The sequence below is a fragment of the Rhinopithecus roxellana genome, chromosome 2, assembly GCF_007565055.1.
Source record: "Rhinopithecus roxellana isolate Shanxi Qingling chromosome 2, ASM756505v1, whole genome shotgun sequence".
Classification (NCBI taxonomy): Eukaryota; Metazoa; Chordata; class Mammalia; order Primates; family Cercopithecidae; genus Rhinopithecus; species Rhinopithecus roxellana.
The window spans coordinates 103,614,076-103,628,558 of NC_044550.1; the positions used below are offsets into that span (position 1 = coordinate 103,614,076).

The 14,483-nt window shown below is 37.4% G+C and overlaps 1 protein-coding gene across 2 annotated transcripts in view; it reads left to right on the forward strand.

The window, feature by feature from the left end:
* GALNT7 (polypeptide N-acetylgalactosaminyltransferase 7) overlaps window positions 1-11,344 on the forward strand; it is a 154,038-nt gene extending 142,694 nt beyond the window's left edge. The window contains exons 9-12 of one of the 2 annotated variants that reach the window (XM_010363996.2): window positions 1,347-1,565; window positions 5,070-5,168; window positions 5,864-5,992; window positions 8,956-11,344. In XM_010363996.2, coding sequence (XP_010362298.1) covers window positions 1,347-1,565; window positions 5,070-5,168; window positions 5,864-5,992; window positions 8,956-9,093 — 585 coding nt within the window. In that variant the 3' untranslated portion in view covers window positions 9,094-11,344. The remainder of the gene's footprint in view (window positions 1-1,346; window positions 1,566-5,069; window positions 5,169-5,863; window positions 5,993-8,955) is intronic. The other variant, XM_030918397.1, reaches the window with a different exon arrangement.
* The last annotated feature ends 3,139 nt before the right edge of the window (window positions 11,345-14,483 follow it).

Consider the following 14,483-nt stretch of genomic DNA (forward strand, 5'->3'; position numbering starts at 1 on the left):
TGGATCACAAGGTCAGGAGATCAAGACCATACTGGCTAAGACGGTGAAACCCCGTCTCTGCTAAAAATACAAAAAATTAGCCGGGCACGTTGGCAGGCGCCTGTAGTCCCAGCTACTTGGGAGGCTGAGACAGGAGAATGGCGTGAACCCGGGAGGCAGAGCTTGCAGTGAGCCGAGATCACGCCACTGCACTCCAGCCTGGGTGATGAGCAAGACTCCATCTCAAAAAAAAAAAAAAAAAAAAAAAAAAAAGAGTTCCAGACCAGTCTGGCCATCATGGTGAAACCCCATCCCTACTAAAAGTACAGAAATTAGCCAGGTGTGGTGGCGGGCACCTGTAATACCAGCTGCTCAGGCGGCTGAGGCAGGAGAATTGCTTGAACCCGGGAGGCGGAGGTTGCAGTGAGCCGAGATTGCGCCACTGCACTCCATCCTTGGTGACAGAGTGAGACTCCATCTCAAAAAAATATATTTTTTAAATTAAATAAACTAACCAACTGGGGAAAATACCCAATCCATTTGGGGTTATAGTGAAATGGTTCTATTATAGTTATAACAGGATCAATAAAATCACCTGCAAAAATGTGTTTTATTAAACAGAGCTTTGTTTCTCATGATGGTTTCTGAAATGAGATTTTTTTCCCCTACATTTACCAACAGAATAATTCTAATAGAGATTGTAGGCCAGGCACAGTGGCTCATACTTGTAATTCCAACATTTTGGGAGGCTGAAGTGGGAGGATCTCTTGAGGCCAGGAGTTTGAGACCAGATCAGGCAACAGAATGAGACTCCATCTGAACAAAAAAATAACAAAAATTAGCCAGGTATGATGGCATGTACCAGTAGTCCTAGCTACTCGGGAAGCTGAGATGAGAGGATCACTTGAATCCAGGAAGTTGAAGCTGCAATGAGCCAAGATTGCACCACTGCACCCTAGCCTGAACGACAGAGCAAGACCGCATCACAAAAAAAAAATAAAAAGAAAAGAGATTATTATAGGGAAAGAAGTATCAGTGTCCAGCCAGGTTCTCATAAACTCTGTGATTCAATTTCTTCTTCCGTTAGCAGATTAGAATACATTATCTCAGCATATATGATCTTCCAGCTCAGGGATATCAGGTTTTGTACAACACATTTTACATAAATATACATGACATTTTAATCCTTGGCAGATGACATATTAGAGTCATTAACTTGCATTTGTTGTTTAATTAAATGCCAGGTCCTGTTGAAATGAATTTGCTATATGTAAGCCATATTTCATGTGTCTAACATAGGCTGTTTATGATATGACATTTGTATTTTTATAACTATATATATATATATATATTTTTTTTTTTTACAGAATTATGTTAGAGTTGTGGAGGTTTGGTGGGATGAATATAAAGACTACTTCTATGCTAGTCGTCCTGAATCACAGGCATTACCATATGGGGATATATCGGAGCTGAAAAAATTTCGAGAAGATCACAACTGCAAAAGTTTTAAGTGGTTCATGGAAGAAATAGCTTATGATATCACCTCACACTACCCTTTGCCACCCAAAAATGTTGACTGGGGAGAAGTAAGTAGTCACATCTCAAAGTGTATGTGTTTGTAGACTGAGTTTGGGAGAAAGCAGAGAGAGGTGGAAATATGTGAGTAAGAGAGAAGTATTCTTGGGGAAAAGTTGGGGTAAAAACTGTCTGATAGCATCTACCACCTTTCCACTAAACAGCTACAGCTGCTAGACCCGCTAGCCACCATACTGTCTCCTGGCAGCCTTTGCACATTGGCCCCCTAGCCTGCAACACATCGACTGTTCGCTGCAGCTCCTGGCGCCTCCATGCCCCTTACTCCAACTCCCTTCCTTAACTAATTTCAGTTTATCCTACTGCTCTCAACTTGGAGATCACCAATACTGAAAAGCCCTTCTTACTATTCCCCACTTCATCAAAAAGATGCAGTTCTGTGCTCTTTCCAGGGGTTCTCAAAACACCCAAAATCAACCATCTCCCAACCAGTCCGAGTACTTCAGGACCTTGATCACCACTGTGTCCGGGTGGACTGATGCAGGGAACCATATACAATAGACACTCCAACAATGCTTTTCAAATGAATTAAAAATAATTAAAATCAGACAAAAGCATTTTGACAATCAGACATTGTCATTTCTTTGTTTATTCAAACTTGTCTTCAGACTCACTTCTGATTGCACCCCTCAGCCCTACTGTATTCCTCACAGGTACACTAAACCTTCCATGAACGTTCAAGTCTACATCTTCTGCTTAATTATGTTCAGCAAATATTGTTTGAGGGCCTACTATGTGCCAGTCACTCTTGTAGATAGAAAACAAGAGAAGCAAAGTCCTTTTTCTCAGGGAACTGGCATGCTACCTGGGGAGAGAGATCAAAGAAGTCTGAGACAACAAAAATGATCATGACAGATGGTGATAAATGATAATGACACGTAATACTGTCAAGAGGACTTAAGGACAGGATAAGGAAAGCCTCTCAGAGGAGGTGACATTCATTCTCAGATCCGAATGATAAAGAGTCAGCCAATCAGAGAGTGGAGATGAAGAGAAGCAGACCAACTGCGGAAGCATAGTTCATCTGGAGGCAGATCCCTTATGGGTTGGTGTGTGAAGGGATAAGGGCCAGAATGACATCGAGGTTGTTTTTTTTTTTTGTTTTTTTTTTTTTGTTTTGTTTTGTTTTGTTTTGTTTTTGAGTAGCTGATTAGGTGACTGCTGAGATTGGAAGACAGTAGGGGAGTGAATGGAGGGGCAAGGCTTCTATTGGTGTTCTGGGCATGTGAAGTACCTGCTAGGCGTCCAGGTGGAGCCATTAAGGCCTACTGATCATAGATTGTAGGTTGCACGATGCCAAAGTCCAGAAAAGAGGCCACTCTGGAGATGTGCATTTGGGGCCATCAGCAGGTAGGTCATTTCATGGGACTGAATGAGGTCACTGAGGGAGAAAAGACAGATAGACAAGAGAAGACTAGACCTGTCCCTCAGAAACGCCAGCATTTAGAGTTCAGGAATAGAAGGAAAAACCAACAGAGGACACTCATGTTGCTCTCTCTGTACTTCTTGCTTTTAATATACTTTTTTCCCTATACTCTTATTTTACCTGTCCTATTACAGCAGATTATGTTTAACTCCCAATTAGACCATAGCCCTTCAACACACAAATCTCTCTGAGGGCCCAGACAAGTTTATCCAACTGCATGCTTAACTGGCACTTGATTGTCTGACAGGCATGTCACAATCGACATAGCCAAAATTGAACTTCCCATCTCCTCCCTGCAACTCATCTTTGCTGATTTCAAAACTCTGGAGTCTTCCATGAATCCTGTGTTGTTTGTCTCGCACTTCATATCTAGTTCCAGAATCTGATCCCTTCTTGCCTGGTGTAAGCCACCATCATCTCTCACTGAGACTAACTTGTTGACTCTCCTACAGCCTATTTCAAATACAGCAGTCAGAGTGACTGTTTTGAAACGAAGGCAAGTCATGTCCCTCCTCTGCTACAAACCCTGCACCTTCACCTCAAAGTGAAGACGGAGTCCTTTCTGGTGGTCTCCAAGATCCACAACATCTGTCCCCGTTCCTCTGTCGCCTCACCTGCTACTGCTCTCCCCACTCCGCTCCAGCCCCATGTCCTTACTGGTCCTCAGACTCCCTCCAGGCATGTGCCTGCCTGTGCTGTTCCCTCTGCCTGGAGTGCTTCCCTGCAGGTACCCGCATGCATGGCCAGCTCTCACATCTCCTTCAAGTCTGCTGACCTGCCACTTTTCAGTGAGGTCCCTCTTGTTACTTCCCAATGCCCTAGCGCCCGCCCTAACTTCCTTTTCTTGTCCTTTTTTTCACCACACTTACCACCTTTCACCACAACAGACGAATTGTCTACTATGTGTTTTAACTTGTATTCTGTCTTTTTCCCCTTACATTCCCAGAGTGAATGGAGGCAGGGGCCCACATTCACTGCAGCATGCCCATTACTGAGGTAGGGGGACTTCATTTTGTTCACTAGTGTTTCAGAGCTTACAACATGCCTGGTACACATCAGGTACTCAATATTTGGTGATTGAATAAACACATGAATGAATGAATGGAATTTTCCGTCCTCCTTTTACTATCTCACTCCCAAGTATATCTTCAGTTTAACCTCTTCCCATTCTGACATCTGCACTTTATACTTCATTTCTCGGCATTTCCTTAACATTCCAGGGTAAACCCCTACCTGTTTTAAAGGTGTCTCTTGGGGCAGTCTTCGGAGCTCCTCCAGGCAGGGTGAGCAGCTCTTCCTCTGCACATTCATGCCTCTGTCCTGACTGGCCACTACCCCTCTGTCTGTCTACAGGCGGTGAGGACCATGACTTGCTCCTCTTCGTATCCTCAAAACCTCTTATCATCATAGGTGCACAGTCAGTATTTGCTGACTGAATGCAAGAATAAAACATTTTAGCCAAATACTGTAGTGATTTATAATTCAGAGAAATACATGGTTTTTCCAAAAATAGTTACTTTCATACAAAATGTACGTTCCAAAGATGGAAACCTGTGTTTGCTTTTCATCTGTGTTTATAGAGAAAAGCCTCACTGCCTGACCCTGTGCCATGCATGACCTGTGCACCCTAGGCCCCTAGAGGCAGCTACCAAAAGTGCTGCACAGCCATTTGGGAGAGGTCCCTTCCAAATGCAGTCTCTTCTCGATATCTAGGGCTAGTGCCTGTTACCGCTGTGGTTAGGTAGCTTGCCTCTATTTGCTTCTCATTCACATGAATTACTGTGATTCTCCAATTGTATTTAATGGTAACTGTTTTTTTTCTCTGTGGTATTTTATGGAAATTTATAGTCCTTTGTTCTTAGAGAAAGAACCCGTTCCAGTGTTGACTTCAAGACCATAAATGATTTCAAAACTATGTAAAGATTGACAATACAGTAATAACCTGTCACTATGCATACCCAGATTTTCCCTGTAAACTGTAATATTTACCATGAAATGTTAAATTCTGATGCCAGAGTTCATTAAAAACTAAACTGTTGCCTGCTTTTTGCCTCTTTGTTCATTTTCTTAGATCAGAGGCTTTGAAACTGCTTACTGCATTGATAGCATGGGAAAAACAAATGGAGGCTTTGTTGAACTAGGACCCTGCCATAGGATGGGAGGGAATCAGGTAAACCACCTTACTTCTGTGTTTAAATTGTTCCGCATTGAGGGCCATCAGGTTTGTTGATCACAGAATGATCTTTGTACTTTGGTTTTCGATTTGGTAATTTTGTTTGTTTTGATAAAGTAAAACATTCTGTAAAAAAACTGACAGTGTTAAAACATTCACTTAGATGATGGGAATAATGGCAGGATTGGTTTTCACGTAAGCAGTCAGGATCTAGAATTAATGTCTAATATGAGAGATTAAAATATATTCCTGTGGGAGTGTATGTCACTACCATAACTATGTAAGCCTAGCTCCCTACCAATTTTTTGCAAGTATTGTTCACTCATCCTCATCTTTTTGCCAATAGAGTGTTACTGCCAGTAATGTGTATTTCACTCATATATTCTCTTACTTATGTGGGTATGTTTTTGCCTTTTCATTTCCTCACATTGTTGGTACTTAATAAATTTGTGTTAGTGAGCCATTTGGTATCTTAGAGACTACAGAACTTAATGATTTCAGTGTTAATAAGGCTCTTCATTAACATCAAAATAAATATAATTTGTCTGTGGACTTACAGTTCTAAACAGCAAAATTATGGAAAAATAAGTTAGTCATTCAGTTTAATTATAGGAGTCAAGTTTCTTTCTTTTCAAATGTACATCAGCAGGGAAGACGCCTCTGTTACTTGCTTTTGTCTTTTCCTTTTACAGCTTTTCAGAATCAATGAAGCAAATCAACTCATGCAGTATGACCAGTGTTTGACAAAGGGGGCCGATGGATCAAAAGTTATGATTACACATTGTAATCTAAATGAATTTAAGGAATGGCAGTACTTCAAGGTATTCTGCATTTTAACTTCTGAAATATTATATGCTATTTCATTTTCAATAACATCTAGCATGTGGAATTTCAATAAATAAATCTTAAAACCTGCATTCAAATTCACTTGCATTTTCCTCTCATTTAGTCAGTTGCATAGGTTTTCCTGAGCACTGGATGACTCATTGTTCTATAATGAGGCATCACTTTTGTTCTCTCGTACAATATTGTCATGTAATGAGGCCACGATGATGTCTATGACGAGCACTGCTAATTTTAGTAATACAAGAAAGTCAGTGTTCTATGAGGCAGTCATCACCATTGCTCACATCAAAATCTGATTTTTGAAATTTAAATGAATCATTCATTAAAGTAAAATAGATTTATAATATTAAAAAATTTGGTTAATATTTGATATTGTCCAGCAGGTGGAGATAGAGACAAACAAAGAAAATTTAAAATCTAGGCTTTCATTTTTATCATTGTTGTGTGCTAAATACAGTGGGATAAATGTAGCTAGTTGCTTGCTTTAATGGTCAAATTTAGTTATTCACGTGACACTGCTGGGGCAGCTTTGTGTTTCAGCTGTGAGTATTTAAAGCTCTGTGGCAAGTTGAGGATTACAACATATTAATAGATTTATGTATAGTTTTCAAATTCTAGATTTGGCTAACATAAATCAATTTATTATGAAACAAAAAGTGGGGAAAGCTTCCTCACACTAAAAAATCTGTCAACCCTCCCATTTTATTTACTCACCCAGTATTTGTTATCATATCCCATCTGTCATGCAAGCAAGCACTTGTTTGCTATGTAATAATGATATGACTTAGCTTAACATTCCCTGTTACTGTCATTTACAGGAAGTGATAAGCATGTATCACCTGATGATTTTGTTTCTTACAACAAGTTAGGAAGGAGAAGAATAGCATAAACCTTAAAGAGTAGAGCATTTATTTTCACGAAGAAAAATGAAATATAATAGCAATAAATAGTAGGGGTCAATGAGAACAATATTAGCAAAATAGTACAAGAAGGCTAACACACCAGAAACTGCATCAAGAAGGAATTGACCAAAAAATGACACATAACATGTTTTAGGTATTTTAAAGGACACAGCACTGAATATACATTTGTGTGTTAGATATTACTAAATATTCACTTGGGGACCAATGCTGTGTTAGACTGTAGGGGAGTTCAAAAATGTAGCTAAAGCACACTATTATATAATGGCATAGAAGAAAGAAATGCAAAAATAGAGATAAGCAAAATGCCATAGGTCAGAAAAAAGTGACTCATGGGAGGAATTACTGCTGAGGAGTTTCATAGAGGAAGTGTCATTGCACAAGTCCTGAAGTGTAAAAAGACTTTCCATGGAAAGTAAGTAAGAAAGACTGGATGAGCAAAGACGTGGCATGAAAACATGTAGAAAATTCAAAGAATTGCATTTCATTTGGTATCCCTAAATTGTGCTTGGAGGAAAGAGTACCGAACTTCATATTTTAAGTTTTGGAGAGGGACTGACGTACTTTGAGAAAGGTAGTGATGGGAAACAATGGCTACTTTTAGGAAAATAATCTGGAAATGTAAGGTATGGACTGATGAAGCAACAAGATCAGCTTGAGCAGCAGTTCTCAAACTTTGTCTTCTGGATTCCCTTTACACTCTTAAAAATTATTGAACTCCCCACTCCAAATTGCTTTTGTTTATGTAGGTTGTCACTAACAATATTTCCAGAATTGGAAATTGTCTGAGAAATTTGTAAAATTTTTATATATTAATTCATCTAAAAGTAACAATAACATACCTACTAAACACTAATATAAATGACATTTTTAGTGAAAAATAACTGTTTACCCACAAAAAATAGTGAGAAGAATGAAATTCTGTATTTTTGCAAATCCTTTAATGTATGGTTTAATAGAAGAAGACAGCTGGATTCGGATTCTCATACTCCTGCTTCATTCGGTCTGATCCGATATGTTGTTTTCATTCAATATTTGAGGAAAACCCAGCCCCACACAAGCATACAGTTCGTAAAGAGAGGGAGTAATTTAATAGCCTTTCATATAATTGTGGCTATTTTTTTATTGCACACCACAACTTAATAAGTAGTAGTTTCTTAAAAGTTATTTGCAATGTAGACTGGTATCCTTGAGCATTGTACCTCATTATATGGAAGTACTTGATACGTACTTCCTACTTCATCTCATAGAATTTTTTTTAAAGTATATCAGGGGTCAAGATTGAATAAAATTAATGTTTTACTGCTTCATCAGTGACATCCTTAAGTGAAACCGGCATTTACTTTTTAACTGTGTGTGGCAATGAACAATACAACTACAGGTACTAGCATAGTTTGATTCATGCTAAGGCACCATCAGTTTTACTCACCATTGCTTTCGCACCATCAGTATAAATGTCGCTAAAGTGAAAAGGCAATGGAGTCTTTGTATTATTATGAAAATAGTTTTGGCCTTACAGACCCAATCCTGGATAGTCTGAGGACCAGACTTGGAGAAGCTCTGAGCTATATTGAAGAAACCTACAACATATAGTGAGGGCCAAACCAGGGCATCTGCAGTGGTGATGGGAAGGAATATAAACCAGAGACATTGCACATATCCATCCTTAGTGACTGGTGTAATGTGAATGAATGAGGGAAAGTGCAGTATTTCCTAAGGACTAGAAAGCTGGGATTGTCATTAGCCAGGATAGAAACAAAAGACATAGATTGGAGGGGCAGATAATGAATTTAGGTTTGTACACATTGAATGTGAGATACCAGCAGTATATTGTGACTTAACAATGAAAGATCTTAGGACTTACAAAACTGACAAGAGAAATCCAAAGTCTGAGGTGTGGTTGATAAGCTTGTCCATTTGCTTAAACTGTTTCCTTACGAAAGCCAAGTGATGATTTTTGATGTCAGTACTATCAAGAGTCCAAATTTGAAACTTTTTTCTTAAACTGTGTTTTCCAGAACCTGCACAAATTTACTCATATTCCTTCAGGAAAGTGCTTAGATCGCTCAGAGGTCCTGCATCAAGTATTCATCTCCAATTGTGACTCCAGCAAAACAACTCAAAAATGGGAAATGAATAACATCCATAGTGTTTAGAGAGAATAAAAGAAACCAATAACCTACCTACTGACAAGTAAATTTATACAGGACTGAAAACCGCCTGAAACCTGCTGCAACTATTGTTATTAACTCTGTACAGCTCCAAACCTGGAACCTCCTGATCAGTTTGAAGGACATTGATAAACTGTGATTTTACAATAACATTATCATCTGCAGTTACTGTTTACAAGACTGCTTTTACCTTAAACTTTGTAGATGTTTACATCTTTTTGTTTTGTTTTAAGATGATGTTGGTAATTTGTGCCTTTAGCTCTGTTTTATTAGACAGAGTTAAAGCATGTTGTCTTCTTTGGGATTACACTCAGGGGTCTGAAAGGCAGTTTGATTTTTACTTTTAACACACTTGAAAAAAGGTTGGAGTAGCCAGACTTTCATATATAACTTGGTGATTATCAACCTGTTGTGTCTTTATTTAATTTTACATCTTTTTGAAGCACTGCCACAGGTTATTAGCCAAGGTGGCCTTCCTTCACAGTCATGCTGCTTTTTTGAAAGGTGAATTTCAACACATTTAGTGCCTCTTTCATTTCTCAGTATAGATTTCAAGAGCTTGTGATGAAATTTATAGAATGGTAATGATGGACTTGTCACCTGTATGGGGAATACTTTTACTACTCAGAAGTGAATTTATGTGCTGCCATTTGCTATAAAGTTGAATGTTGTATGGCTTGAAAAAGAAATGACAATATGGAACATCCCAAGGCTATCCCATAGGGTTGGAAGTTGTGTAGCATTCACTCCCTTACCTACTGGCATTCCCAATGCCCTCTGTCCATACCTACTTCTAGGATTGCAAAGGAGTCTTCCAACTAGAGAAAAATTGTCCACTGACATTTGGGATTTACTTTTCTCTAATACCTGTCACTATAGAAAACTATTATCAGTTGTTATTGTTATCCCTTGAAAGGGAGGGTGACAACAACAACAAAACACCGCTATAAACACGTCAAAGGTTCATTCTGACTGAGGTAAGACTTTCCAAGCCCTTGTTAGATTAGGCCTTATAAAACTTGTGTGCATTATAACCTAAGCTGTGCAACCTGTGAAGCCAAGAGTGAATTGATGTTTCATTTATATTTTCATCCAAATGACATTATCTGCATGTTTTTAAAATTTAAAAACAAAGGACTATTTAAAAATACAGTTTATTAACAAATGTGAACTACTTTCTGTTAGATTAGGTGTTCCCTAGTGTTTCTTAATTTCTTTTTAGGAAGTGTATTTTTATTAATGTTTTTTCCAATGAACAGAAGATTTGTTTGGATTTAAATATTTACTAAGACAGTCCCTTTTAGGAAAACCAAATATTGCAAATGGTCAATTCGATTTTAATTTCTCAAAAGATACTGTTGTTACCCAAAAGATTAAAATGCCTACATTGAGTGCTTTGAAAAAAAAAACAAAACTGTGATGATGTGAGCAGAATGGCAAGTAAGTTAAGCATTTTTGATCCTGTAATCATAGCATCATTACAATGAAAGAATTCACAAACTACTGCCAGAGGAAGTTTGTTTTTTAATTTAAGAGGGAAATATAACCTATGAATTTGTTTCTTCCAAGCTTAGCTCTTAAATTTGGAGAGTCAAGGTTAAACATCCTCAACAGAGTTTTATTTATAATTTTGAATTGTCAATTTGTATTTTGCTACTGATCTGTGATCAGCCATTTTAACTTTCATCTCTAGGGATGTTTAACATTTATAATTGCAAAATAAATCAACTATAAAAAAATTTTAAGAGAGAATTGGTACTTTAATTACTTGTATGTTTGCAAATAGGCTCCATTTTCCATGTTGAGTAGATTATAACCTTATTAACTATGCATAGGCCTAAGAAAGGTGGCAATGAACTGTGCATGTAAATTTTAAATGGGTACTTTGTGCAATTCGTTAAAAGAAGATACTCTATGAATACGATTCTATATATTGAAATCAGAAAGCTTACCAAACAAAAACATCAGAAGCTGCTGCCATAATGACTATTTTCTACTGTAGGCTGCTTTGGAAATAATTCCCATTTCCTTGCTTTGTAAGTTGATAATATCACTATGCATTTCTACACATTTTATAAATTTGATTTATGCAGATTTTGATACACTGTATGTTTCTGTAGAAATTGTATAAATATTCAAAATTTTATTAGGGTAAATTTGAGAAACTTATGTATATCTTAATTCTGGGTTGCTTGTTTTTTAGGTGACAAAAAATAAAATATTGTATTTTAATTCATGGGTTTTTTTGGTGCTTGTAATCATTTCAAATCTAAACACTGCACATTTGAAAGAATTACTTGATTTTACTATTTTACAAGACACACTTAATACCTAAAGTATTATAGACCACAGTTATTAGTTGAGTAAGTGCTTCAGTGTTGCTTAGCATTCTGTTACACATGCTTAGAATACTCAGAACTTATGTATCTGTCGGAAGGAAACAAAGGTTTACTTTTACCTGTTAGCCTATGTATACCAATTTTTTAAGTTTATACTTTTTTAATTACAAAAATTACCCCAGCAACATATATCCTTCTTGGCAGTATATGCTACTATAGAATTGCCTGTTAGAAGCAAAAATGCCTTTAAATCAAATTTGTTTACAACCTGACAGATCAGGTTAAGTGGAGAAAAATGAAGAGAAGGGAAGCCCATCACAATGAAATTAGAAATAGTCCACAGGACCTTGTGGTACAAAACATATTTCAAGAGAAGATATGGTTGCTAACACATTCAAGTAAGTGGCTGTGTTGATTTGGGAAACTTTCTCTCAACTGACCTGTCTATTGTCATATCTCTCAATTCTTAGCTGCTGTAGAGGTAGACTAAGAAATTTGAAAAAGTGACATAGCACCAGGCTAGAATAAATGGGAGTTCCTTTATTTCTTAAGTTTCTCATAGGGATCTTGGAATATATTTCATTTCTGGACATAAAGTAATTGGGGAAAAAATCCAATGACAAGTACTTCACCAGAGAGTCAGATACCTAACAAGCCAATAGTTCAGGTATGTGAAAATTATTCCATGTGAAAGCACTTTTTAAAACGTGTTAAGCATTATGAAACTGTTTTCAATCCTTGGATAGAACTAAGTGCATCTTGAAGAATATCTAAGATATTGTATCCTTTAAATTACCTTTAAATGAAATTTCTCTTGGGCTTTTGGTATGAGCAAATAAAACAGCTGTATTAAGAATTACCCAAAACAAAACTAAAACTTTGAGTAGAAAATATGGATGAATAGACTTCCACTTCCAGCTATAATTGGAAGTAGACTTATCTTGCTACCCCAAACAACAGTTAATACTGGACAAAATATATGAAGCAACTGTTTTCAGGAATTGGATACTAGTCAAAGCAGACTGGTATCTAAAAGAAAGGAAATACACAAGGTGAACCCCAGGTTCACCACGTCTGTCTCCTTGGGAGGACATTCCCAAACATGGTGCAAGGAATGCAGCTCAGAATGGTGATATTGCTGAACTGAGGAGGCAGAATGGAGGTTTCCGGCTGCTGAAACACCTAGAATCTACAATCCAGGTTATTGAAGGGGAAGTACCCTTGAGTGTCAGGAGAGCTCTACAGGAATTTTCATATCACTGCCATTTGCAATAGCAAAAACCCTGGCAGCAACCTAAATGCCCATCAACAGGAGAAAGGATGAATTATGATATAATCACAATGGAGTATTACAGAGATGAATATGAATAAACTGTTACAAACAAGTTTTAGGTGTATAGGATTGAATGAAAAAGGCACTTCCCAAAACACTTTATTCATCACTTTTTATCAATATCAAAAGTGACTAAAAGTAAACATACAGTATGTTATACATTTATATATGATAAGTTAAATAACTTGTCCAAGTTCACAAATTTAGTACTGGGGTCAAGGACATAATCAAGTCCAGTACTCAATATCCCTCTAACTCTGTGGGATAAGTATTTATTTGGTGCCAGGAAAAACTCTCCTAAAGAATGTATGTTTTCCACATAACTTACTTAATTTTTCTCTCTACCTAGACTATCAAGAACCTCAGGGCTGGGAACAGCGGCTCACACCTGTAATCGCAGCAGCTTTGGGAGGCCAAGGGAGAGGATTGCTTGAGGCCAGGAGTTTAAGACCCGCCTGGGCAACCTAGCCATGTGTGGTGGCAGACATCTGTGGTCCCAGCTGCTTGAGAGACTGAGGCAGAAGGATCACTTGAGTCCGGAAGCTGAAGGCTGCAGTCAGCTAGAAATGAATCTAATACTCCATCATGGTATCTGTATTAACCCATGTATATTGGCATGTATACTTTTAGCTAATATTTATCAAGCATTTACTATTTCTTGCCACCAGGATAAGTGTCTTAAATGTATTACCTCATTTAATCCTCAAAAACATTCAAATTCTACAGATGAGGAAACCGAAAGGTTACATGAGTTGTCTGATGTTACAAAACCAGTAAGAAAAAGAGAGCCCTATTCAAGCTCACGTGATTCATTACCTTGCTTTTAATTTCTTTCATAACCTTGTTTTTTTCTCTTTGTATATTTTGTTCTTGTTTTTCTTTGTATAAGCCATTAATCTTTTTTTTGGAAAAAACGTGGAGAATCAAAGAATTACACAAATATGAATGGATTATGGTATTTTACTATCTCTTACCTGCCCGAGGACAATGTCCAAGTTAATTGTCCCGCCTTTCTAATGAAAGACTAGATGATATAAAGGCCATTTCCAGTTCCAAAATTTAGTGCTACATAAGCTGAAAAGTTATTTTTCTTTCCTTTTAATGCGACAGTCTATTGCACTCCTGAGTCACTATTCTGTAGATGTGGCAACACCCAGGATGAGGATCACTAGAAGTCTGCACTGTTAACTCTTGAAGAATAAAGGCCCAGGAGCACAATGAAGTTCCATTGAAACATTTTTATTTACCTTTGCTGCAGGGTAAGTTGAGTTTCCAATCAGGGCAAAGAGGGTTTCTGACCTATAAAAACAATAGTTAGCTGTAAAGTATATATAAACTTTCATTAACCTTGGACCTGACTCAAGTAAAAATTATTAAACTTATATTTACCTATACTATTTAATATATAGAAGTGGCAAACTAGTGACCTTTGGGCAGAATCTGACCTGTAGACATGTTTTGACCCCAAAATTGGAATTCATTGCCAATACTGTATTTAAAATTCAGAATTCAACAGAGTTCTAGTTCCACTTGAAAATTTGAGAGATCTGGGAATCCTATATTCACATTTCCATCTAGCAATGGGACTGAGCTAAACAGTGGCTATCCCCTTTAACCTGGTTATTTGTACATTTACAAACATGCATAGAACACTGTTTCTTGCATTACAGACAAAGCAGTATACAAAAGTGAAAGTTTTACTG